The sequence below is a fragment of the Salvelinus namaycush genome, chromosome 7, assembly GCF_016432855.1.
Source record: "Salvelinus namaycush isolate Seneca chromosome 7, SaNama_1.0, whole genome shotgun sequence".
Classification (NCBI taxonomy): domain Eukaryota; kingdom Metazoa; phylum Chordata; class Actinopteri; order Salmoniformes; family Salmonidae; genus Salvelinus; species Salvelinus namaycush.
The window spans coordinates 51,477,510-51,504,775 of NC_052313.1; the positions used below are offsets into that span (position 1 = coordinate 51,477,510).

Below are 27,266 nucleotides of genomic sequence, written 5' to 3' on the forward strand. Positions count from 1 at the left end.
AACGGAATGGAGCTAAGCACAGGCAAAATCATAGAGGAAAACCTGATTCAATCTGCTTTCCACCAGCGACTGGGAGATGAATTCACCTTACAGCAGGACAATAACCTAAAACATAAGGACAAATATAGTTGCTTACCAAGAAGACAGTGAATGTTCCTGAGTGTGCGAGTTACAGTTTTGACTTGAATCTACTCGAAAAATCTATGACAAGACCTGAAAATGGTTGTCTAGCAATGATCAACAACCAATCTGACAGATCTTGAAGAAGTTTGAAAATAATAATGGGCAAATGTTTTACAGTCCAGGTGTGGAAAGCTCTTCGACTTACCCAGAAAGACTCACAGCTGTAAATGCTGCCGAAGTGGTGACTCAGGGGTGTGAATACTTAAGTAAATGAGATGTGTATTTAATTTTCAATAACTGTGCAAAATTTCTAAAAACATGTTTTTACTTCGTCATTATTTGGTATTTTATTAGGATCCCCATTAGCTGTTGCAAAAGCAGCAGCTACTCTTCCTGGGGTCCACACAAAACATGAAACATAATACAGAATGACATAATACAGAACATCATTAGACAAGAACAGCTCAAGGACAAAACTACATACATTTTTAAAAAGGCACACGTAGCCTACATATCAATGCATACACACAAACTGTCTAGGTCAAATAGGGGAGAGGATGGTGCCGTGAGGTGTTGCTTTATCTGTTTTTTGAAACCAGGTTTGCTGTTTATTTGAACAATATGAGATGGAACGGAGTTCCATGCAATATGGGCTCTATATAATACTGTACGTTTTCTTGAATTTGTTCTGGATTTGGGGACTATGAAAAGACCCCTGGTGGCATGTCTGGTGGGATAAGTGTGTGTGTCAGAGCTGTGTGTAAATTGACTATGCAAACAATTTGGGATTTTCAACACATTCATGTTTCTAATAAAAATAAAAAGTGATGTAGTCAGTCTCTCCTCAACTCTTATCCAAGAGAGACTGGCATGGATAGTATTTATATCATCCCTCTGATTACAATGAAGAGCAAGACGTACCGCTCTGTTCTGGGCCAGATGCAGCTTAACTAGGTCTTTCCTTGCAGCACTGGACCACACGACTGGACAATAATCAAGATCAGACAAAACTAGAGTCTGCAGAACTTGCTTTTGGAGTGTGGTGTCAAAAAAGCAGAGCATCTCTTTATTACGGCCAGACCTCTCCCCATCTTTACAACCACTGAATTATGGGGTATTGTGTGTAGATGGGTGAGGAAAAAATATATATTTATAAAATGTTGAATTCAGGCTCTAACAACAAAATGTGTAATAAGTCAAGGGGTATGAATACCTTCTGCACTGTACACATTAATACACAAACACACTCCTGCCGTGTGGTTCTACCATGACAACCTCTGACCTCACAAAAACACTGAACCACGAAACGAGTGTGACAGGACCGCTACATAGCACGTTCACACACACACACACACGTTCACACACACACACGACCCTGCCAAAACAAACGAATCCTCTTCATTTGCCCCCCCCACCCCCATCATATAAATCTAATGCATGTTGATGACTGTGTATCTGTGCCAATTATTTTAATGGTAAATGTTCTGACCACTCATCCAACAGGATCATATATTTTATCCTTGTTCACACATTACAACTCATATTATCCTTGTTCACACATTACAACTCATATTATCCTTGTTCACACATTACAACTCATATTATCCTTGTTCACACATTACAACTCATATTATCCTTGTTCACACATTACAACTCATATTATCCTTGTTCACACATTACACCTCATATTATCCTTGTTCACACATTACAACTCATATTATCCTTGTTCACACATTACAACTCATATTATCCTTGTTCACACATTACAACTCATATTATCCTTGTTCACACATTACAACTCATATTATCCTTGTTCACACATTACAACTCATTGGCTGTTTTATTTGATTTAAAACAAGACTTGGCATTATTTTACTGTTACTTTGAATCTCCATAAAGTCCCATTGGAATCATGTCAAATTAGTGCAAATCAACATGAACTTTGGCAGGGATTCATAGCCTATATGAGCATGTGCTTCATAATGTACGTATGTAGCTTGCGTAAATGATGGTACACATATCGTATGCCTAACAGAAAGCGATCCATAGTTAAAGTGAGATCAGGGACTACGCATGCAAGGCTGCAAAGATCAATACACAAAATGTGTTGAGGAATGATTTCTGTTTTATAAATTGCAGCTTCATTTTCAACTGTCTGCTTCACTATTCCCCTGGCGATGAATTAAGGGAGACGGGCTAAATCTACAACACTTTCATTTATCATCTGTGTTTTAAAACGGAATTTATCTGCAGAACGACTGAATGGTGAAAGTCAGACATAATGTAATTCTAAACAGACCTGTTTCTCTATGCGCTGCAGTATACCAGCAAATAAAACAGTCAGAATTATATTAAAAACAATACTAATATAAAAAGAATAGTAATCTTCACCATCATAACAAAACTCCACAGTTCCTTCCATCCAAAGCACATGTCACATGACGTGAGGGAATTGAACCCAGCACCTTAGACACTGAGCTATCTGGACCACACTACAAACACACCACAGGGCTCGGAGCAGACATAACGGGCTCCAACAGTGTGTGTGTGAATGTGTGTGTGTGTGTGTGAATGTGAGAGTGTGTGTGAATGTGTGTGAGTGTGAGTGAGTGTGAGTGTATGTGTGAATGTGTGAATGTGTGAGTGTGAGTGTGAGTGTGTGTGTGTGTGTGTGTGTGTGTGTGTGTGTGTGTGTGTGTGTGTGTGAGAATAGAGTATGAGCACCAAGTTCTACAGTCAGGCGAATACGCTCCACAATCAAAAGGTCACCTTTAATTCAACGCCACCTTTTATTCAACAAAATGGAGTCTGCGATTACATTCAGAGACCGTGAGTAGATGAGAGAAACACAGGAGGTAGATGACTAGAGATGATGCTATTGGTCCTCTATTACAGGAGAATTAGTGTGGGGGTGGGGGGGGGGATCTTACGATCGCCTCGGACCAATTATTTTTGTTGAGCATCTTAACCACATCCTCCTCTAGCGAAGGCAGAGAGGCAGAGAGCCCCCGCCACACATCGTCATTACTACAGCCCTCCGTCTCCAAATTAAGGTCATGTAAAGTAGTAATTACGGCAAATGTGCAGCTTGGATGCAAGAGGGAAGGGAGGCTAATTCAGGCAAACTCAAGCGTGTGTGCGTGTGCATACATGTACTTGGTGCACGTGCCACACACACACACACACACACACACACACACACACACACACACACACACACACACACACACACAGAGAAAAAGAGAGATACACACACACCTCTGGGCAGAAAACTGCTGCCAAGGCGCGGCAGCGGCACAAAACATTAAAATAATCATTTTGGTACTCATCAATGAATTCCACTGTAGTGGATAATTCTAAAAGGCGTGATTAATTGAGGATAATTAAATGAAAAAGGAGACAGTGTCACTAATAAGGATTTTAGACTTTTTTTCTTGGCATTCATTTACCACAGATGAGGGACCTGGCTGTCAGACACGCCCACACTCACACCCTGAGAATGACAGTAGATTTGGCTTCACCAGCAGTGTAACAACTAATAGGATAATAGCAGGGTATTGAGTCTCTGAAGCTCCCTCCTGGCTCAGCAGCACAGAGGATTTACACACTGACGAATACGAGGTCGCGCACGACTCCAACACCATCATTAAGTCTGCCGACGACGCGACGGTGGTAGGCCTGACCACCGACGACCATGAGACGGTGGTAGGCCTGACCACCGACGACGATGAGACGGTGGTAGGCCTGACCACCGACGACGATGAGACGGTGGTAGGCCTGACCACCGACGACCATGAGACGGTGGTAGGCCTGACCACCGACGACGATGAGACGGTGGTAGGCCTGACCACCGACGACGATGAGACGGTGGTAGGCCTGACCACCGACGACGATGAGACGGTGGTAGGCCTGACCACCGACGACGATGAGACGGTGGTAGGCCTGACCACCGACGACGATGAGACGGTGGTAGGCCTGACCACCGACAACGATGAGACGGTGGTAGGCCTGACCACCGACAACGATGAGACGGTGGTAGGCCTGACCACCGACGACGATGAGACGGTGGTAGGCCTGACCACCGACGACCATGAGACGGTGGTAGGCCTGACCACCGACGACGATGAGACGGTGGTAGGCCTGACCACCGACGACGATGAGACGGTGGTAGGCCTGACCACCGACAACGATGAGACGGTGGTAGGCCTGACCACCGACGACGATGAGACGGTGGTAGGCCTGACCACCGACGACGATGAGACGGTGGTAGGCCTGACCACCGACGACGATGAGACGGTGGTAGGCCTGACCACCGACGACGATGAGACGGTGGTAGGCCTGACCACCGACGACGATGAGACGGTGGTAGGCCTGACCACCGACGACGATGAGACGGTGGTAGGCCTGACCACCGACAACGATGAGACGGCCTACAGGGAGGAGGTCATTGACCTGGCAGTGTGGTGCCAGGACAACAACGTGCCCCTCAACGTCAGCAAGACAAAGGAGCTGATCGTGGACTACAGGAAACGGAGGGCCGAGCATGCCTCCATTCACATACACGGGGCTGTAGTGGAGCAGGTGGAGAGCTTCAAGTTCCTCGTGTCCACATCACTAAGGAATTAACATGGTCCACACACACCAACACAGTCGAGGAAACAGTGCCTCCCCCTTCGGGAGGCTGAAAAGATTCTGCATAGGCCCTCAGATCCTCAGAAAGTTCTACAGCTGCACCATTGAGAGCATCTTGACTGGCTGCATCACCGCTTAGTATGGAGACTGCTCTGCATCCAACCACAAGGCGCTACAGAGGGTAGTGAGAACGGCCCAGTACATCACTGTGACCGAACTCTCTGCTATCCAGGACCTCTATAAAAATTGCCAAAGACTCCAACCACCCTAGTCATAGACTGTTCTCTCTGCTACCGCATGGCAAGCGGTACCGGAGCACCAAGTCTGGAACAAACAGGACCCTGAACAGCGTGTACCCTTCAGCCATAAGACTGCTAAACAGTTAGTTAAATAGTTAACCAATTGCTACCTGGACTATCTGCATTGACCATTATTACACTAACCTCTTTTGACTCATCACATACGCTGCTGTTACAGTTTATTATCATCCTGTTGTCTAGTCACTTTCTCTACCTATATATACATATCTACCTCAATTACCTCGTACCCCTGCACATCGACTCCCTACTGGTACCCTGTGTATATAACCAAGTTATCATTGACTCGGTATTGGTACCCCGTGTATATAGCCAAGTTACCATCGACTCGGTACTGGTACCCTGTGTATATAGCCAAGTTATCATCGACTCACTACTGGTACCCCGTGTATATAGCCAAGTTACCATCGACTCGGTACTGGTACCTGTGTATATAGCCAAGTTACCATCGACTCGGTACTGGTACCCCGTGTATATAGCCAAGTTATCATCGACTCGGTACTGGTCCCTGTGTATATGGCCAAGTTACCATCGACTCGGTACTGGTACCCCGTGTATATAACCAAGTTATCCTCGACTCGGTACTGGTACCCCGTGTATATAGCCAAGTTATCATCGACTCGGTACTGGTACCCCGTGTATATAGCCAAGTTATCATTGACTCGGTACTGGTACCCCGTGTATATAGCCAAGTTATTATCGACTCGGTACTGGTCCCTGTGTATATAGCCAAGTTATCATCGACTCGGTACTGGTACCCCGTGTATATAGCCAAGTTATCATTGACTCAGTACTGGTACCCCGTGTATATAGCCAAGTTATTATCGACTCGGTACTGGTCCCTGTGTATATAGCCAAGTTATCATCGACTCGGTACTGGTACCCCGTGTATATAGCCAAGTTATCATTGATTCAGTACTGGTCCCTGTGTATATAGCCAAGTTATCATCGACTCGGTACTGGTACCCCGTGTATATAACCAAGTTATCATTGACTCAGTACTGGTCCCTGTGTATATAGCCAAGTTATCATCGACTCGGTACTGGTCCCTGTGTATATAGCCAAGTTATCATCGACTCGGTACTGGTACCCCGTGTATATGGCCAAGTTACCATCGACTCGGTACTGGTCCCTGTGTATATGGCCAAGTTATCATCGACTCGGTACTGGTCCCTGTGTATATAACCAAGTTATCATCGACTCGGTACTGGTCCCTGTGTATATGGCCAAGTTACCATCGACTCGGTACTGGTCCCTGTGTATATGGCCAAGTTATCATCAACTCGGTACTGGTCCCTGTGTATATAGCCAAGTTATCATCGACTCGGTACTGGTCCCTGTGTATATGGCCAAGTTATCATCGACTCGGTACTGGTCCCTGTATATACGACCAAGTTGACACTGGGATGGTATCTATCTAGAGCCGGCTGCATCTGCTGCACTCACCAAAACAGAGGGCTGTTACAATCATCTCACTGTACATAAACTAACCCGCGCACACACACACACACACACACACACACACACACACACACACACACACACACACACACACACACACACACACACACACCTCATCAAATCCCAGAGAAGTGTGTGCTGCAGGGCCGGGGTTCCCATAGAGAGAATGAGTCAACTAAACATCTTGAGATCCAGCTGATTTCCCTGGAGTAGGAATAGATCTGGAGGCTGCTGTCAGTCAGTCAGTCTGGAGGCTGCTGTCAGTCAGTCAGTCAGTCAGTCTGGAGGCTGCTGTCAGTCAGTCAGTCAGTCAGTCTGGAGGCTGCTGTCAGTCAGTCAGTCAGTCTGGAGGCTGCTGTCAGTCAGTCAGTCAGTCTGGAGGCTGCTGTCAGTCAGTCAGTCAGTCTGGAGGCTGCTGTCAGTCAGTCAGTCAGTCTGGAGGCTGCTGTCAGTCAGTCAGTCAGTCTGGAGGCTGCTGTCAGTCAGTCAGTCTGGAGGCTGCTGTCAGTCAGTCAGTCTGGAGGCTGCTGTCAGTCAGTCAGTCAGTCTGGAGGCTGCTGTCAGTCAGTCAGTCAGTCTGGAGGCTGCTGTCAGTCAGTCAGTCAGTCTGGAGGCTGCTGTCAGTCAGTCAGTCAGTCTGGAGGCTGCTGTCAGTCAGTCAGTCAGTCTGGAGGCTGCTGTCAGTCAGTCAGTCAGTCTGGAGGCTGCTGTCAGTCAGTCAGTCTGGAGGCTGCTGTCAGTCAGTCAGTCAGTCTGGAGGCTGCTGTCAGTCAGTCAGTCAGTCTGGAGGCTGCTGTCAGTCAGTCAGTCAGTCTGGAGGCTGCTGTCAGTCAGTCAGTCAGTCTGGAGGCTGCTGTCAGTCAGTCAGTCAGTCTGGAGGCTGCTGTCAGTCAGTCAGTCAGTCAGTCTGGAGGCTGCTGTCAGTCAGTCAGTCAGTCAGTCTGGAGGCTGCTGTCAGTCAGTCAGTCAGTCTGGAGGCTGCTGTCAGTCAGTCAGTCAGTCAGTCTGGAGGCTGCTGTCAGTCAGTCAGTCAGTCTGGAGGCTGCTGTCAGTCAGTCAGTCAGTCTGGAGGCTGCTGTCAGTCAGTCAGTCAGTCTGGAGGCTGCTGTCAGTCTGGAGGCTGCTGTCAGTCTGGAGGCTGCCGTCAGTCAGTCTGGAGGCTGCCGTCAGTCAGTCTGGAGGCTGCCGTCAGTCAGTCTGGAGGCTGCCGTCAGTCAGTCTGGAGGCTGCCGTCAGTCAGTCTGGAGGCTGCCGTCAGTCAGTCCGTCTGGAGGCTGCCGTCAGTCTGGAGGCTGCCGTCAGTCAGTCAGTCCGTCTGGAGGCTGCCGTCAGTCTGGAGGCTGCCGTCAGTCTGGAGGCTGCCGTCAGTCTGGAGGCTGCCGTCAGTCTGGAGGCTGCCGTCAGTTAGTCAGTCCGTCTGGAGGCTGCCGTCAGTTAGTCAGTCAGTCTGGAGGCTGCCGTCAGTCTGGAGGCTGCCGTCAGTCAGTCTGGAGGCTGCCGTCAGTCAGTCTGGAGGCTGCCGTCAGTCAGTCTGGAGGCTGCCGTCAGTCAGTCTGGAGGCTGCCGTCAGTCAGTCTGGAGGCTGCCGTCAGTCAGTCTGGAGGCTGCCGTCAGTCAGTCTGGAGGCTGCCGTCAGTCAGTCTGGAGGCTGCCGTCAGTCTGGAGGCTGCCGTCAGTCTGGAGGCTGCCGTCAGTTAGTCAGTCCGTCTGGAGGCTGCCGTCAGTTAGTCAGTCCGTCTGGAGGCTGCTGTCTGTCAGTCTGTCCGTCTGGAGGCTGCTGTCTGTCCGTCTGGAGGCTGCTGTCTGTCCGTCTGGAGGCTGCTGTCTGTCCGTCTGGAGGCTGCTGTCTGTCCGTCTGGAGGCTGCTGTCTGTCAGTCTGTCACCCACACCCCAAACGACTTCTAAGCGACTTGTAAATCCACTGAGACCTCTGTTACTCTGGGGTTTCAAACCATCTATCGATGGATTCAGGTTGGAAACACCACGTAGTCTGATTTCAAGTGCATCATGCAAAAACTGATAGTATATGTCTTGCATTTGATCATGTCTGAAAACAGAGCCTCAGTAGTCATATTGAAAGAGACTTTCAGATCTACACCAGCAGGGCTCCACAGAAAAGCTGGTCTGAAGAGACCACAACAGTCTTCATGTGTATTCACCTACTGCTCTCTAGTGGTCAGTCAATGTAATGACAACATTGTCTCACTTGGACCCACAATGGCCATTAAGTGTTTTATATTGATCAAATTTACCAGATACATCATTCATTTCATGATGAATCATTTCAAAATCCACGTTCTTGGTTACAGAAAATAGCATTTTGTGTTACAAGTGGAAATAAAACAGAAATGAGTCCAGCAGACTTAGCGACACACACACACACACACACACACACACACACACACACACACACACACACACACACACACACACACACACACACACACACACACACACACACACACACAGAGAGACACACAGAGAGACACACAGAGACACACAGAGACACACACACACACACACACACACACACACACACACACACACACACACAGAGAGACACACAGAGAGACACACACACAGAGAGACACACACACAGAGAGACACACACACAGAGAGACACACACACACACAGAGAGACACACACAGAGACACACACACAGAGAGAGACACACAGAGAGACACACACACACAGAGAGAGACACACACACACAGAGAGAGAGACACACACACACACACAGAGAGAGAGACACACACACACACACAGAGAGAGAGACACACACAGAGAGAGAGACACACACAGAGAGAGAGACACACACAGAGAGAGAGACACACACAGAGAGAGAGACACACACAGAGAGAGAGACACACACAGAGAGAGAGACACACAGAGAGAGAGAGAGACACACAGAGAGAGAGACACACACAGAGAGAGAGACACACAGAGAGAGAGACACACAGAGAGAGAGACACACAGAGAGAGAGACACACAGAGAGAGAGACACACAGAGAGAGAGACACACAGAGAGACTTGTCATTGTGGAGGATGATTTGGTGTATCGCTGGTAATGAACCACTGATTGCATGCCATATATTTCCCTAATTACAGCCTAGCTGGGCCCATGCCCCGCCTCAGCTCCCCCATGATGACACCACAGCTTTATTAATGAGTTACAGCTTGGTGATTAATATAGGTGATATAGCAGAACAGCCTCAGGTCTGACCCACTGGAGCAGGACTCCTACTTGATATTAACACGGGCGACCATACTATAGGAGTATAGTGAAGACTCTTCTAGAAGACATCACCTCCAACAAGCTACTATAGACCATACAGGTCCATTCTGAACAGCATCTAGCTAGATAACACTGTGGACACCAGGGCATGGTGGCTTCATGGAGACATTCTGACATGAGTCATTTATCAGACGCTCTTATCCAGAGAGACTTACAGTAGTGAGTGCAGACCGTCTCATACTTGTTATGGACACATGGACACTTTAATGAAGAAACTGGATATTTCTTGGTGGAAAAGGGAATGAAAGGTCAGTCATATTTCTCAGGGGCAAAGGGTGTCCAAGGTCAGCCATATTTCTTGATGGAAAAGGGAGTCCAAGAACAGATATATATATTTTGGAGTCACAGGTCAGCCATATCTCTTGAACCATCCTCTCCCTCTCATTCCTCATCACGTGTTTTATGTATTTCTCCATGCTGGTTGAGATCATGTGACATGGCCAGCGAATGGCTGGTGCTGCTGGACTGGGCGCCGTTGTCCATTAGAGGGACCTTGTGACTCAGCCCGCTCCCCTCCCTGTATTATAAAATGTAATTGCGGTTCTCTTCAGCTAAATAGATGAGAAGGCCCATTTAATAGTTAATTGACTGATGATTAAGACCAAGCAAACGGCCAGTCATCAGGGGAATGTCACCTTGCTTCCCAGCTTTTTACTGTTTCCCGTCATGTCTTTATAAAGGAAGGAAGGAGCTTTGGCTGCACACTGTAGAGATGTATGAATTACAAGTAGTGGCTTCAGCTGACCAACTGTATTTTATGGATGATAATTGCTACCCCAAATTTAACCAAATCCACAACCTCTGAGAAACATTTAATCTGCATAAACACATTCTAAAATGTATTTTTATTCTCATAAGTCTGTCTCCCAACTTCCTGTATCTAAGTTGTGTTGAATGAATGGAAATAGATAATCCATGATGTACAGTTATTGTTGAGTTAGAACAGACAACTCAAAAGGTGGGTTATCTTGGTTTTCTATAACAGTCTTACCGTCCTGGAAGACCCGTTCCACATTGAGGCCGTAGGTGGCACACGTCTCATAGTAGGTGCAGCGCTTCAGGTCATTGGACAGCTTGCGTGCTCGCGTGTCATCGATGACCCGGGGATTGGCTGAGCTGATAGCATCTGCAATCACAGAAATAGACAATCATGTGGCGCCCTCTAGTGCTGACAGACAGGAAGTGCATGTCTTATTGCAGTAATTACAAACAGGCGCTAGGTGGCAGTGGCACTCCAAGGAAGGGATTTCAGATAGCTGGAGGAAAGATGCAAGGACGTGTATGGAACTCTGGTGCAACCAAGTATTCTGTTCATGTACAGTGTGTGTCTCTGCGTGCCAGTGTGTGTGTGTGTCTCTGCGTGCCAGTGTGTGTGTGTGTCTCTGCGTGGCAGTGTGTGTGTGTGTCTCTGCGTGGCAGTGTGTGTGTGTGTCTCTGCGTGGCAGTGTGTGTGTGTGTGCCAGTGTGTGTGTGTGTGTGCGTGCCAGTGTGTGTGTGTGTCTCTGCGTGCCAGTGTGTGTGTGTGTGTGTGTGTGTCTCACCTTGCGTCCCCACCAGCACCAGAGGCACCTCAGCAGTGTTGCGGTAGTTAGCCATGCGGCTGTAGTAATGGTAGACTGTCTGGAAACTGATCTCATCCTCCAGACTGAACACAAATATCACTGCATCCACCCACAGGGCAAACTGGAGAGAGACAGAGGAAGAGAGAGGAGAAAGTGAGAGAGCAAGAGAGAGACAGAGGAAGAGAGAGGAGAAAGTGAGAGAGCAAGAGAATGATGTGATAAAGGGGAGAGCGAGAGAGAGACAAGGATAGTAAGGTTAACGCTAGAATCCTTAGTTGCTACATCTATTTTTGGACTTCTAAATTAATTATATATATATATATATATATATATATATATATATATATATATATATATTATACACATATGTACACCCATTGATTCTTGAAGAATATAACTTGCCTCGTGAGCTTAGTTCAACTGTCGTAGCCCATCAGAAACCAAAATACAAGCTTGTTTTACACCAATGTATTTAAACACACACACACACACACACACTGTATAGCCTGAAAACATGGTTAAAATGATACATTGTACATCATGAATGGTCAGTGCATGTGTCCATAACTCTATGAACTTGAGTGGTAACATTTCTCCAGCTTTTTACCAAAACAGGGGCGGGGTTAGGCTTTGATATTGTTTCAAATAAGGATTGTAGTTTTAACTAGGGTTATTAGTTCAGACTGCATGTGTGGTGAGGTTAGAGGACCCAGAATAACACTAGTTCTGCATGTGTGGTGAGGTTAGAGGACCCAGAATAACACTAGTTCTGCATGTGTGGTGAGGTTAGAGGACCCAGAATAACACTAGTTCTGCATGTGTGGTGAGGTTAGAGGACCCAGAATAACACTAGTTCTGCATGTGTAGTGAGGTTAGAGGACCCAGAATAACACTAGTTCTACATGTGTGGTGAGGTTAGAGGACCCAGAATAACACTAGTTCTGCATGTGTAGTGAGGTTAGAGGACCCAGAATAACACTAGTTCTACATGTGTGGTGAGGTTAGAGGACCCAGAATAACACTAGTTCTGCATGTGTAGTGAGGTTAGAGGACCCAGAATAACACTAGTTCTGCATGTGTGGTGAGGTTAGAGGACCCAGAATAACACTAGTTCTGCATGTGTGGTGAGGTTAGAGGACCCAGAATAACACTAGTTCTGCATGTGTAGTGAGGTTAGAGGACCCAGAATAACACTAGTTCTGCATGTGTGGTGAGGTTAGAGGACCCAGAATAACACTAGTTCTGCATGTGTGGTGAGGTTAGAGGACCCAGAATAACACTAGTTCTGGATTAAAAAGGATGATCAACAGAGAATGTCCATTAAAGTGGAGTTCTACTCTTGGACTACATCTGTTTAATCTGTGTACAGGAAACCCACCCTGTCATCAACCCACAGTAATACTGCCATGTTAATACAGCTGTAATACCAACCTGAGCCTCCGGAGGGCCCCCTTCATCTCTGATGAGCAGTAGGTTGCTCTGTCCGTCCACCACTATCTCCTTCTTAAAACGCCCCCCTGCAGGAACAACACATAGGATGAGAGGAGAGGGACTAACATGGAGACGGATCACATAGTACATGAGTAACCACAGTAACTAAACTCACTGAGCTTTCAGTCCAATGTCACATTTCATCTGTTGATATCTCAGCAGGATAGCAGCTATAGAGAGTTAGACCAGCTAGAGTCAATTCAACTAACTGTTGATCATGTCATAAATGCGTAGTAAAAATGATTTGATGAGGTAACGGTAGTGAGAAGGAGACATGATCAATGGAAAGACACACACACACACACACACACACACACACACACACACACACACACACACACACACACACTGAGGATGTCAGCTGTCCAGGACTAGATGGTGATAATGACTACCCACAGGAGAATGAGAGGAATGCTGCTGTACAGGTAAACCACACACAGAGATGACAGCAATGTGTGTGAGTGTGTGTGTGTGAGTGTGTGTGAGTGTGTGTACAACACATTCCAGTAGGTCATTCCTCAAAAAAACATGTTTTATCTGTGAGAACTGTTAGAATGATGTTCTCTCACTGTCCTCCACCAACACCCTATTCTCTGGCCTAGATGCTCTTAGGCTGACCTATGAACCTTGAACTCAGATGGAAAGGTCAGAGGGTATGGGCCGTGACCAAGGGAGGGAGTGGTAACGTACTTTTCTGTCCCGGGGCTTAAGCAGCCTTGGGAAGCCATCCTAGGGGTTCCCAACCAGGGGTACTAAGACCTCTGGGGGTACTTGGCCTATCTACGGGGAGTAGGTGGCCTATCCACAGGGAGTAGGTGGCCTATCCACAGGGGGTAGGTGGCCTATCCACAGGGGGTAGGTGGCCTATCCACAGGGGGTAGTTGGCCTATCCACAGGGAGTAGGTGGCCTATCCACAGGGGGTAGGTGGCCTATCCACAGGGGGTAGGTGGCCTATCCACAGGGAGTAGGTGGCCTATCCACAGGGAGTAGGTGGCCTATCCACAGGGAGTAGGTGGCCTATCCACAGGGGGTAGGTGGCCTATCCACAGGGGGTAGGTGGCCTATCCACAGGGGGTAGGTGGCCTATCCACAGGGGGTAGGTGGCCTATCCACAGGGGGTAGGTGGCCTATCCACAGGGGGTAGGTGGCCTATCCACAGGGGGTAGTTGGCCTATCCACAGGGAGTAGGTGGCCTATCCACAGGGAGTAGGTGGCCTATCCACAGGGAGTAGTTGGCCTATCCACAGGGAGTAGTTGGCCTATCCACAGGGAGTAGGTGGCCTATCCACAGGGGGTAGGTGGCCTATCCACAGGGGGTAGTTGGCCTATCCACAGGGGGTAGTTGGCCTATCCACAGGGGGTAGTTGGCCTATCCACAGGGGGTAGGTGGCCTATCCACAGGGAGTAGTTGGCCTATCCACAGGGAGTAGTTGGCCTATCCACAGGGGGTAGTTGGCTATCCACAGGGGTAGTTGGCCTATCCACAGGGAGTAGTTGGCCTATCCACAGGGGGTAGTTGGCCTATCCACAGGGAGTAGTTGGCCTATCCACAGGGAGTAGTTGGCCTATCCACAGGGAGTAGTTGGCCTATCCACAGGGAGTAGTTGGCCTATCCACAGGGGGTAGGTGGCCTATCCACAGGGGGTAGTTGGCCTATCCACAGGGGGTAGTTGGCCTATCCACAGGGGGTAGTTGGCCTATCCACAGGGGGTAGTTGGCCTATCCACAGGGGGTAGTTGGCCTATCCACAGGGGGTAGTTGGCCTATCCACAGGGGGTAGTTGGCCTATCCACAGGGAGTAGTTGGCCTATCCACAGGGAGTAGTTGGCCTATCCACAGGGAGTTAGTTGGCCTATCCACAGGGAGTTAGTTGGCCTATCCACAGGGAGTAGTTGGCCTATCCACAGGGAGTAGTTGGCCTATCCACAGGGGGTAGTTGGCCTATCCACAGGGGGTAGTTGGCCTATCCACAGGGGGTAGTTGGCCTATCCACAGGGGTTAGTTGGCCTATCCACAGGGGGTACTTGGCCTATCCACAGGGAGTAGTTGGCCTATCCACAGGGAGTAGTTGGCCTATCCACAGGGGGTAGTTGGCCTATCCACAGGGGGTAGTTGGCCTATCCACAGGGGGTACTTGGCCTATCCACAGGGGGTACTTGGCCTATCCACAGGGGGTACTTGGCCTATCCACAGGGGGTACTTGGCCTATCCACAGGGGGTACTTGGCCTATCCACAGGGGGTACTTGGCCTATCCACAGGGGGTACTTGGCCTATCCACAGGGGGTACTTGGTCTATCCACAGGGGGTACTTGGCCTATCCACAGGGGGTACTTGGCCTATCCACAGGGGGTACTTGGCCTATCCACAGGGGGTACTTGGCCTATCCACAGGGGGTACTTGGCCTATCCACAGGGGGTACTTGGCCTATCCACAGGGGGTACTTGGCCTATCCACAGGGGGTACTTGGCCTATCCACAGGGGGTACTTGGCCTATCCACAGGGGGTACTTGGCCTATCCACAGGGGGTACTTGGCCTATCCACAGGGGGTAGTTGGCCTATCCACAGGGGGTAGTTGGCCTATCCACAGGGGGTAGTTGGCCTATCCACAGGGGGTAGTTGGCCTATCCACAGGGGGTAGTTGGCCTATCCACAGGGGGTAGTTGGCCTATCCACAGGGGGTAGTTGGCCTATCCACAGGGGGTAGTTGGCCTATCCACAGGGGGTAGTTGGCCTATCCACAGGGGGTAGTTGGCCTATCCACAGGGGGTAGTTGGCCTATCCACAGGGGGTAGTTGGCCTATCCACAGGGAGTAGTTGGCCTATCCACAGGGAGTAGTTGGCCTATCCACAGGGAGTAGTTGGCCTATCCACAGGGGGTAGGTGGCCTATCCACAGGGGGTAGTTGGCCTATCCACAGGGGGTAGGTGGCCTATCCACAGGGGGTAGTTGGCCTATCCACAGGGAGTAGTTGGCCTATCCACAGGGGGTAGGTGGCCTATCCACAGGGGGTAGGTGGCCTATCCACAGGGGGTAGTTGGCCTATCCACAGGGGGTAGTTGGCCTATCCACAGGGAGTAGGTGGCCTATCCACAGGGGGTAGGTGGCCTATCCACAGGGGGTAGTTGGCCTATCCACAGGGGGTAGGTGGCCTATCCACAGGGGGTAGGTGGCCTATCCACAGGGGGTAGGTGGCCTATCCACAGGGGGTAGGTGGCCTATCCACAGGGAGTAGTTGGCCTATCCACAGGGAGTAGTTGGCCTATCCACAGGGAGTAGTTGGCCTATCCACAGGGAGTAGGTGGCCTATCCACAGGGAGTAGGTGGCCTATCCACAGGGAGTAGTTGGCCTATCCACAGGGAGTAGTTGGCCTATCCACAGGGAGTAGGTGGCCTATCCACAGGGAGTAGTTGGCCTATCCACAGGGAGTAGTTGGCCTATCCACAGGGGGTAGGTGGCCTATCCACAGGGGGTAGTTGGCCTATCCACAGGGAGTAGTTGGCCTATCCACAGGGAGTAGGTGGCCTATCCACAGGGAGTAGGTGGCCTATCCACAGGGGGTAGTTGGCCTATCCACAGGGAGTAGGTGGTCTATCCACAGGGGGTAGTTGGCCTATCCACAGGGAGTAGTTGGCCTATCCACAGGGGGTAGTTGACCTATCCACAGGGGGTAGTTGGCCTATCCACAGGGGGTAGTTGGCCTATCCACAGGGAGTAGGTGGCCTATCCACAGGGGGTAGTTGGCCTATCCACAGGGAGTAGTTGGCCTATCCACAGGGAGTAGGTGGCCTATCCACAGGGAGTAGGTGGCCTATCCACAGGGAGTAGGTGGCCTATCCACAGGGGGTAGTTGGCCTATCCACAGGGGGTAGTTGGCCTATCCACAGCGAGGGAGAGAGATGAAGAGAGCGAGGGAGAGAGATGAAGAGAGCGAGAGAGAGAGAGAGATGAAGAGAGATATGAAGAGAGAGGGAGATGGAGAGAGGGAGATGGAGGGAGAGAGCGGGACCAGGCCCGGGACAGACTGAACACACTGTGCAGAACGTGTCGCACACTGAGACCTAACCTTGGCCTCAGAACACACCATGTGGAGTCATCATCATCATCATGGACCTTCTGCAAAACCCTGTCTGACTCCCTAGACCCACAGGGGGACAACACAGGGTTTTACTCCCTGGTTAAAGAGACATCAGTCTAGCACCCCTTAAAGTAGAAACACCAACACACTGTAGAGTGGTCTGTTTCCTAGAGCAAGACATTGCATCCCCCAGTTATAGGGAACTTAGTGTGCATGGCATGAAGCACACTTTTACACACAAAAAATGATGTTTAAAAATAAAGTGATAAGCAACCTGTCAACTTCTACACTGTTTAACTGTCAAAAATACCATCTAATATAGCTCAGGTCTTAAGTGTGTGAGCCGCTGCTAACCATATCTGTGGTGTTTGGGGGGTTGGAATGTGAGCCAGGCGAGGCAGGGCTTCCCATAATGACATGTTTAACTGGGTGTGTGTGTGTGTGTGTGTGTGTGTGTGTGTGTGTGTGTGTGTGTGTGTGTGTGTGTGTGTGTGTGTGTGTGTCAGGGTAACAGGAAGAGGCTAGGCCATGGGTCAGTCAGTCAGCCAGCACCACACAGCAGCAGCTCTTCCCAAAGTATTTTTCCAGCTCTTTTTCCAGCTGCGGGGTTATGGACGGAAGCCCACTCCAATCTGCTCAGGGGGGAGATTGGCGGAAGGCTGGGTGGGGCATGGGGGAGGAAAGAGGTGGCGGGGGCACAGTCCGGTTATAGACTGGAGCATGGTGGGTATTTTGAGCGCTCTGGCGAGGGCCTCTTGAAGGGAGAGGGCCTCTCTGCTCTCCAAGCAGCTCCAAGTGGACTCCATCCATGCACAGGCCGTAGGAGGGCAACAACCCAGCAGCAGGACCGCTACCTCCGCCTTTGTGCAAGGAGTAGCACTGCCAGAGCCCTGCAAAATGACCTCCAGCAGGCCACAAATGTGCATGTGTCTGCTCAAACGGTCAGAAACAGACTCCATGAGGGTGGTATGAGGGCCCGACGTCCACAGGTGGGAGTTGTGCTTACAGCCCAACACCGTGCAGGACGTTTGGCATTTGCCAGAGAACACCAAGATTGGCAAATTCGCCACTGGCGCCCTGTGCTCTTCACAGATGAAAGCAGGTTCACACTGAGCACATGAGCACATGTGACAGACGTGACAGAGTCTGGAGACGCCGTGGAGAACGTTCTGCTACCTGCAACATCCTCCAGCATGACCGGTTTGGCGGTGGGTCAGTCATGGTGTGGGGTGGCATTTCTTTGTGGGGCCGCACAGCCCTCCATGTGCTCGCCAGAGGTAGCCTGACTGCCATTAGGTACCGAGATGAGATCCTCAGACCCCTTGTGAGACCATATGCTGACACATGTACATTTGTGGCCTGCTGGAGGTCATTTTGCAGGGCTCTGGCAGTGCTCCTCATTGCACAAAGGCGGAGGTAGCGGTCCTGCTGCTGGGTTGTTGCCCTCCTACGGCCTCCTCCACGTCTCCTGATGTACTGGCCTGTCTCCTGGTAGCACCTCCATGCTCTGGACACTACGCTGACAGACACAGCAAACCTTCTTGCCACAGCTCGCATTGATGTGCCATCCTGGATGAGCTGCACTACCTGAGCCACTTGTGTGGGTTGTAGACTCCGTCTCATGCTACCACTAGAGTGAAAGCACCGCCAGCATTCAAAAGTGACCAAAACATCAGCCAGGAAGCATAGGAACTGAGAAGTGGTCTGTGGTCACCACCTGCAGAATCACTCCTTTATTGGGGGTGTCTTGCTAATTGCCTATAATTTCCACCTTTTGTCTATTCCATTTGCACAACAGCATGTGAATTGTATTGTCAATCAGTGTTGCTTCCTAAGTGGACAGTTTGATTTCACAGAAGTGTGATTGACTTGGAGTTACATTGTGTTGTTTAAGTGTTCCCTTTATTTTTTTGAGCAGTGTAGATTTTTTTATTTAACCTTTATTTAACTAGGCAGGTCAGTTAAGAACAAATTCTTATTTACAATGACAGCCTAGGAACAGTGGGTTAACTGCATGGTTCAGGGGCAGAACGACAGATTTTTACCGTGGCAGCTCAGGAATTCTACCTTGGCAGCTCAGGAATTCAATCTAGCAACCTTTCGGTTCCTACAACGCTCTAACCACTAGTCTACCTGCCGCCCCATTAGAGGTAGTGTGTTGTGTTTTCTGTTGTATTAAAGTATCAGTCCCCTTGGTGCAGCTTTATGGCTGGGCTCTCTGCTGAGTCAGCTGCTCAGTGTGTGTGTGTGTGTGTGTGTGTGTGTGTGTGTGTGTGTGTGTGTGTGTGTGTGTGTGTGTGTGTGTGTGTGTGTGTGTGATATAGAGAAGGGGTGAGTTGTGGCTCCACAGATTAAACAACAGAGAGTGACAGGGTGAAAATGAGAGGGTTCGCTATGTGAAGCTACAAGCTAAATGTTAGCACAGCAGCAACTTAAATCAGCCTCAGGTTCATCATCTAGCTGCTCGCTTTACTGTCACACTAGATTGTCTAAGTGGGAAATACCTGGCTTGTGGCCATTCAGAGTAGCACTTTAGCTAGAGAATGCATTGTTGTGGTGATATCTGGAATGATTATGGGAAACCTGACCTATTATCAAGCTGCTAGTGTGAAATGGTAAGGCCCTGGAGCAAAGAGGATAACCCTACACAAGACACAGACAGAAGGAGACAAGAGGATAGTTACCTGCATCCACGTCAGCTAGTTACAAACGAAGCCAAGAAAAACAAGAGGAAATAAAAGCAAATCCAAGGTGCAAGTTATATTCTCAGTTCAAATTAAACACACACACAGAGACACAGAGACAAACAGACAGACAGACAGACAGACAGACAGACAGACAGACAGACAGACAGAGATAGATAGAGAGAGACCGACAGACAGACATACAGAGAGAGAGAGAGACAGAGAATACAGAGAGAGTGCATAGATTCACCCTAGGTCAGAGAGAAGACCAAGCATCCCAGGCTGAGTGTACAGCCTAGAGCTGTGAGAGGAGAGGGGGTAGGGAGAGTGCAGTGGGGTTATCACATAGAATGTCACAATCGCACATCATCCCTGGTCAGTCAGTGGGTGGTAGAAGAGCAGGTATTTAAACAGATCCTAGTAGCTATAAGCACATCTGACGCTGTACCATAACCTCACACACAACTATCCTGCTTTACGCTATCTACATTGGGCCCTTACGTTGTGTTAACATGGCAGCCAGCACGCTGCGGTGACGTTGTGAGAACGTTGTGACAAGAGCCAGGTGTGTTTGGGTTGGTGTATTATATAACCTATCATAATGTGTCCATTCATACGCTGTGTGTCTGAGAGGACCTGGGAGAGACCACCACAGCAGTCAGTACTAGCTGCCAGTCCCTCTGCAGACTCCAGTCTACACACTAAGAATAGGCCTGGTTAGCAGCTCTGCAGCTGTGTGGTTAGGTGGTTACTAGGCTAGGCCGTAGGAGCAACTACAGTAGCCTACAACTCAATCAATTACCAGGAGAATTGGGGACCGTCTTGGGAGCATCCATTTTTAGATAGGTGGTTAAGACAGTGTGTGTGATCAAGCAGGGATTTTCTATTTTTGTTAGGCCATTGGTCATGCAACAATGATATCAAAGAGAGAGTTCTTTTGGGTGGAAACACTTCCTAGATGGGCGGCGGTGCCAAGAATGTGCCTGGATCAAAGAGCGACGGCTTGTCATTTTAACTTCGCTAAAACACATTCTGCCTTCAAACGCTGGATTGTGTTTCTCTTGGCAGCTGACTGTTATAATCAAGAGGCAAAGAATGGAAAAACACCCGTTGAGTTGTTGACATGTTCCTTTGTGGATATTCCCCAGCCTGCCACTGGCTGGATATTCCCCAGCCTGCCACTGGCTGGATATTCCCCAGCCTGCCACTGGCTGGATATTCCCCAGCCTGCCACTGGCTGGATATTCCCCAGCCTGCCACTGGCTGGATATTCCCCAGCCTGCCACTGGCATGCAGACTCCAGCCAGCAGCTATGAAGAGTGACTGACAGACAAATACAGTGGGATACAGATCATCCTACAGTTTAACTCTTGCATTTAAACGTTGAACCTTCCAGTAGGTGTCTCAATATTGACTTGGCTATTCCACTACAGGACTATCTAAGCCCATCTATAGGGCGGCAGGCAGCCATGCAGTTAAGACCATTGGGCCAGTAACCGAAAGGTTGAGGTTTCAAATCCCTGAGCCGACTAGGTTTAAAAAATATGTCAATATGCCCTTGAGCAAGGCACTTAAAGGAACAATTGGGGTTAAGTCTCTCTGGATAAGAGCGACCGCTAAATGTCAAATGTAAATTTATGAGGCAACGTTTTCTACAGACTCATAGGAACATGAGTGTTAGTGCTGAAATATTAACATGCTTAGGTCTCTGAAAGTAGAGCGTAGAGAGGGCTCCCGTATGTGGGCGAGCAGAGCTGGCAGGGTGCCTCCTCTTAGCTTCAATAATGGATGCAGAGTATGGCTGTTTGTCTCCTCAGGGCCTGGACTGTACTGATGATGCTAACACGCTAACGCTACACGAAGGGCTGCATCTCAATAGTGTCTGGTGACTTCCTCTCCCAATCTCCTTTCCTTCATCTGCATTGATATGAAGCCACAGGAGAGCTGAAAGCAAAACAGTTGAACAAGAGGAGAGGAGAGGATTAAAGGAGGACTCTGGACTATTGAGACGCAGCCTAGAGTGGAGGAGTGGACACTGGACTATTGAGACGCAGCCTGGAGCGGAGGAGAGGACACTGGACTATTGAGATGCAGCCTGGAGTGGAGGAGAGGACACTGGACTATTGAGATGCAGCCTGGAGTGGAGGAGAGGACACTGGACTATTGAGATGCAGCCTGGAGTGGAGGAGAGGACACTGGACTATTGAGATGCAGCCTGGAGTGGAGGAGAGGACACTGGACTATTGAGATGCAGCCTGGAGTGGAGGAGAGGACACTGGACTATTGAGATGCAGCCTGGAGTGGAGGAGAGGACACTGGACTATTGAGATGCAGCCTGGAGTGGAGGAGAGGACACTGGACTATTGAGATGCAGCCTGGAGTGGAGGAGAGGTAACAGGGAGAGAACACTGGACTATTGAGATGCAGCCTAGGGTGGAGGAGAGGACACTGGACTATTGAGACGCAGCCTAGGGTGGAGGAGAGGAGCCCCTCAGGCTTAGCTTGAGGAGAGGTAACAGGGAGAGAACACTGGACTATTGAGACGCAGCCTGGGGTGGAGGAGAGGACACTGGACTATTGAGATGCAGCCTGGAGTGGAGGAGAGGACACTGGACTATTGAGATGCAGCCTGGAGTGGAGGAGAGGTAACAGGGAGAGAACACTGGACTATTGAGACGCAGCCTGGAGTGGAGGAGAGGACACTGGACTATTGAGATGCAGCCTGGAGTGGAGGAGAGGACACTGGACTATTGAGATGCAGCCTGGAGTGGAGGAGAGGTAACAGGGAGAGAACACTGGACTATTGAGATGCAGCCTAGGGTGGAGGAGAGGACACTGGACTATTGAGATGCAGCCTAGGGTGGAGGAGAGGAGCCCCTCAGGCTTAGCTTGAGGAGAGGTAACAGGGAGAGAACACTGGACTATTGAGACGCAGCCTAGGGTGGAGGAGAGGAGCCCCTCAGGCTTAGCTTGAGGAGAGGTAACAGGGAGAGAACACTGGACTATTGAGATGCAGCCTAGGGTGGAGGAGAGGAGCCCCTCAGGCTTAGCTTGAAGAGAGGTAACAGGGAGAGAACACTGGACTATTGAGATGCAGCCTAGGGTGGAGGAGAGGACACTGGACTATTGAGATGCAGCCTAGGGTGGAGGAGAGGAGCCCCTCAGGCTTAGCTTGAGGAGATGTAACAGGGAGAGGACACTGGACTATTGAGACGCAGCCTAGGGTGGAGGAGAGGAGCCCCTCAGGCTTAGCTTGAGGAGAGGTAACAGAGAGAGAACACTGGCTTCAGAAGTTACATAGTGCTCTCTCCAGCTCCTTGTAGCTGGGTAGTTGAGTTAAGCAGGCGGTGTAGTTAAGCATGAGCACGGCACCCTGGTTCATTTGTTAAGGCTTTCTAGGAAGATTTTTCCTCACCAACCACACTGCTATCGACTGACAGACATGATCTGTATCTGAAATGGCACCCTATTCCCTATATATAGCGCCCTAATACAAAGTAGTGAAAAGGGTGCCATTTCAGAGTCCTCCACTGACAGGCACAGACACACACGGGTACCGACACACAGTGGTACAGACACACACTGGTACAGACACACACACACACTGGTACAGACACACACACACACACTGGTACAGACACAAACACAGACGTGGTGAGCAGTAGAGAGCACCCTGGTCTTACCTTCTGGAGATTCCTCCTGGACGTATGTTCCTGTCAGGTACCTGTGGACCAGCGCAGACTTCCCACTGGCCAGGTTACCCACAATGCCCTGGGGGAGGAAGAAGAAGAACAGGGAAGTGAGGCTGTTTCCTGGTTTTGCATATCTTCTTCGTTGGCTTGTAATAATCAGAAGGGTTGTGCTGCAGTGGATAAAGCTGAGAAGAGCTTCAGAGGAAGACTGCCTGAGATGCAGACATGAATACAGAGAATATGGAATATAGAGGAAGGTAATTCTATTCTGTTTGATGTTTTGACCTCATTCCTGGTCTGTGTACATGCACGTCCAGGAGAAGACTCATTGGAGCGTTTGTATCCAATTTCAGACTCACCACTTTGAGTTCTGGTACCGATCGGCTCAGGGTCCACTCCTGGCTGTTCACAAAGGCGTCTGCAACAAAAAGAGAGAAGCCTGTCAATCAACGGTACACACATGACCCAGATAACATCAGAGGTCTGACAAGCTGTAATATCTATGTCCTCCAGACGTCACGGCAACAAGGGTTCCAATCTGTTCCTGCTCAGTAGTCACCCACTAACAGGGAGGACAGAGACAGATAAACGAGAAGAAAGGGAGGGACGAGGAGAGACTTCGGGGAGGATAGGAGTGTATCATTAAAGATGACAGCTGAGTGACAGCTAGGATAGCTGCATCCTCTCAGAGATACTTCCTGTCTGGTCTGAATGGATGTCTTCAGTAGAGCATATCAGCTGTACATACACACTGAACAGCAAGTCAACAAGACCGATGATACACTACACTGAACAACTACTATACCAGCTGAACGAATCCTGAAGAATGCTGCCCATAGTAGGTGTGTGTGGTATTGGCTAACATGCTACTGGCTAGTTGTGACATCTCCCTGGCTGTGAGGCTACTGGCTAGGTATAATATCTCCCTGGCTGTGAGGCTACTGGCTAGGTATAATATCTCCCTGGCTGTGAGGCTACTGGCTAGGTGTAACATCTCCCTGGCTGTGAGGCTACTGGCTAGGTATAATATCTCCCTGGCTGTGAGGCTACTGGCTAGGTATAACATCTCCCTGGCTGTGAGGCTACTGGCTAGGTATAACATCTCCCTGGCTGTGAGGCTACTGGCTAGGTATAACATCTCCCTGGCTGTGAGGCTACTGGCTAGGTATAACATCTCCCTGGCTGTGAGGCTACTGGCTAGGTATAACATCTCCCTGGCTGTGAGGCTACTGGCTAGGTATAACATCTCCCTGGCTGTGAGGCTACTGGCTAGGTATAACATCTCCCTGCCTGTGAGGCTACTGGCTAGGTATAACATCTCCCTAGCTGTGAGGCTACTGGCTAGGTGTAATATCTCCCTGGCTGTGAGGCTACTGGCTAGGTGTAATATCTCCCTGGCTGTGAGGCTACTGGCTAGGTGTAACATCTCCCTGGCTGTGAGGCTACTGGCTAGGTATAACATCTCCCTGGCTGTGAGGCTACTGGCTAGGTGTAATATCTCCCTGGCTGTGAGGCTACTGGCTAGGTCTAACATCTCCCTGGTCTGTGAGGCTACTGGCTAGGTGTAATATCTCCCTGGCTGTGAGGCTACTGGCTAGGTATAATATCTCCCTGGCTGTGAGGCTACTGGCTAGGTATAACATCTCCCTGGCCGTGAAGCCCATTAGCTTGACTGGGCCCAGGTCTTATTATCCATCAGAGGCCCAGCATGGCTGCCAAACAAAAGCAGCAGGCCCGCGGTGGAGCCGGTCACACTCTTAATGTTTAATATCACACCAGCTGCTCTGCGACTGGCTCTATTACAGCCCTGAGCTCCATCTTGGCTCACTGTTGTGGCGCTGGCAGGGCCATTCTCTGGCAGCACACGGTTAATGCCAGAATAGATCTTTCAGGAGGAACCAGGCTAACCAAAGCACCAATCAGAGGGGATGTGGGCGTGGCTTAGACCCATAGAGGCGAGAGGGTTAGGGGTGGAGCTAGTCATTATATACAAGGCATTCTGATGCCAACTGTCCTTACGCCACACCTGTTTCCTTGTCTGTTATTAAGGCTAGTGGACTAACAGGAGATGTGGCCTCTACTCTGCTGTGTTCTGTAGGTCCTGTGTACATTCCTCCACTTCACCCTCGGCTGTTTATGAGACAGAGATAAGACCTGGCAGGCTAGATGGAGGGTTAAGTGAGGTCAGTGTGTGGGACAGTATATTTAACTGTAGGTTACAGCTGTGTGAGGAGGTTGCGTTGAGAGACTGTAATGTGAACGTGTTGTTTGGAATTGCATCTGTTGACTGTAATAATGGGTGGTGCATGTGTGAGTGATTGCTACACGAGCGTGGGTGATAGTGTATTGTCGTCTATAATTGCAGTGTGCTGTGTACAGTTTGTGTACAGTTTGTGTACAGTGTGTGTGTGTGTGTAGTAATGCGTGGGGGGAATAAACTGCTGCCATCCCTCTGCCACTCCAATCACTCCCCTCATTTCCCATGACCTCCTAGCCCCTCCTCCTCCTCCTCCTCGCTGGTTGTTACAGCAGATACTGTAGAACACAGCACACACACCTCACTAGTAACGGTCACACACACACCTAACTAGTAACGGCCACACACACACCTAACTAGTAACGGTCACACACACACCTAACTAGTAACGGCCACACACACACCTAACTAGTAACGGTCACACACACACCTAACTAGTAACGGTCACACACACACCCAACTAGTAACGGCCACACACACACCCAACTAGTAACGGTCACACACACACCCAACTAGTAACGGTCACACACACACCCAACTAGTAACGGTCACACACACACCCAACTAGTAACGGTCACACACACACCCAACTAGTAACGGTCACACACACACCCAACTAGTAACGGCCACACACACACCCAACTAGTAACGGTCACACACACACCCAACTAGTAACGGTCACACACACACCCAACTAGTAACGGTCACACACACACCTCACTAGTAACGGTCACACACACACCCAACTAGTAACGGTCGCACACACACCTCACTAGTAACGGTCACACACACACCTAACTAGTAACGGTCACACACACACCTCACTAGTAACGGTCACACACACACCCAACTAGTAACGGTCGCACACACACCTCACTAGTAACGGCCACACACACCCAACTAGTAACGGTCGCACACACACCCAACTAGTAACGGTCGCACACACACCCAACTAGTAACGGTCGCACACACACCCAACTAGTAACGGTCACACACACACCCAACTAGTAACGGTCACACACACACCCAACTAGTAACGGTCACACACACACCCAACTAGTAACGGTCACACACACACCCAACTAGTAACGGTCACACACACACCCAACTAGTAACGGCCACACACACACCCAACTAGTAACGGCCACACACACACCCAACTAGTAACGGTCACACACACAACCAACTAGTAACGGTCACACACACACCCAACTAGTAACGGTCACACACACACCCAACTAGTAACGGCCACACACACACCTAACTAGTAACGGTCACACAAACACCTAACTAGTAACGGTCGCACACACACCCAACTAGTAACGGTCACACACACACCCAACTAGTAACGGTCACCCACACACCCAACTAGTAACGGTCACACACACACCCAACTAGTAACGGTCACACACACACCCAACTAGTAACGGCCACACAAACACCTAACTAGTAACGGTCACACACACACCCAACTAGTAACGGTCACACACACACCCAACTAGTAACGGCCACACAAACACCTAACTAGTAACGGTCACACACACACCCAACTAGTAACGGTCACACACACACCCAACTAGTAACGGTCACACAAACACCTAACTAGTAACGGTCACACACACACCCAACTAGTAACGGCCACACACACACCCAACTAGTAACGGCCACACA

General features: G+C 49.6%; 1 protein-coding gene and 1 pseudogene across 1 annotated transcript in view; both read right to left on the reverse strand.

Moving 5' to 3' along the window:
- The window catches only part of agap1 (ArfGAP with GTPase domain, ankyrin repeat and PH domain 1), a 130,508-nt gene extending 117,606 nt beyond the window's left edge, over window positions 1-12,902 (reverse strand). Inside the window, exons 1-3 of the mRNA XM_038998228.1 lie at window positions 12,824-12,902; window positions 11,372-11,513; window positions 10,822-10,956 (exon numbers count right to left, since the gene is read on the reverse strand). Of these exons, the coding sequence (XP_038854156.1) occupies window positions 10,822-10,956; window positions 11,372-11,426 (190 nt within the window). The 5' untranslated portion in view covers window positions 11,427-11,513; window positions 12,824-12,902. The remainder of the gene's footprint in view (window positions 1-10,821; window positions 10,957-11,371; window positions 11,514-12,823) is intronic.
- Window positions 12,672-27,266, reverse strand: part of LOC120050822 — a 53,486-nt pseudogene continuing 38,891 nt past the window's right edge.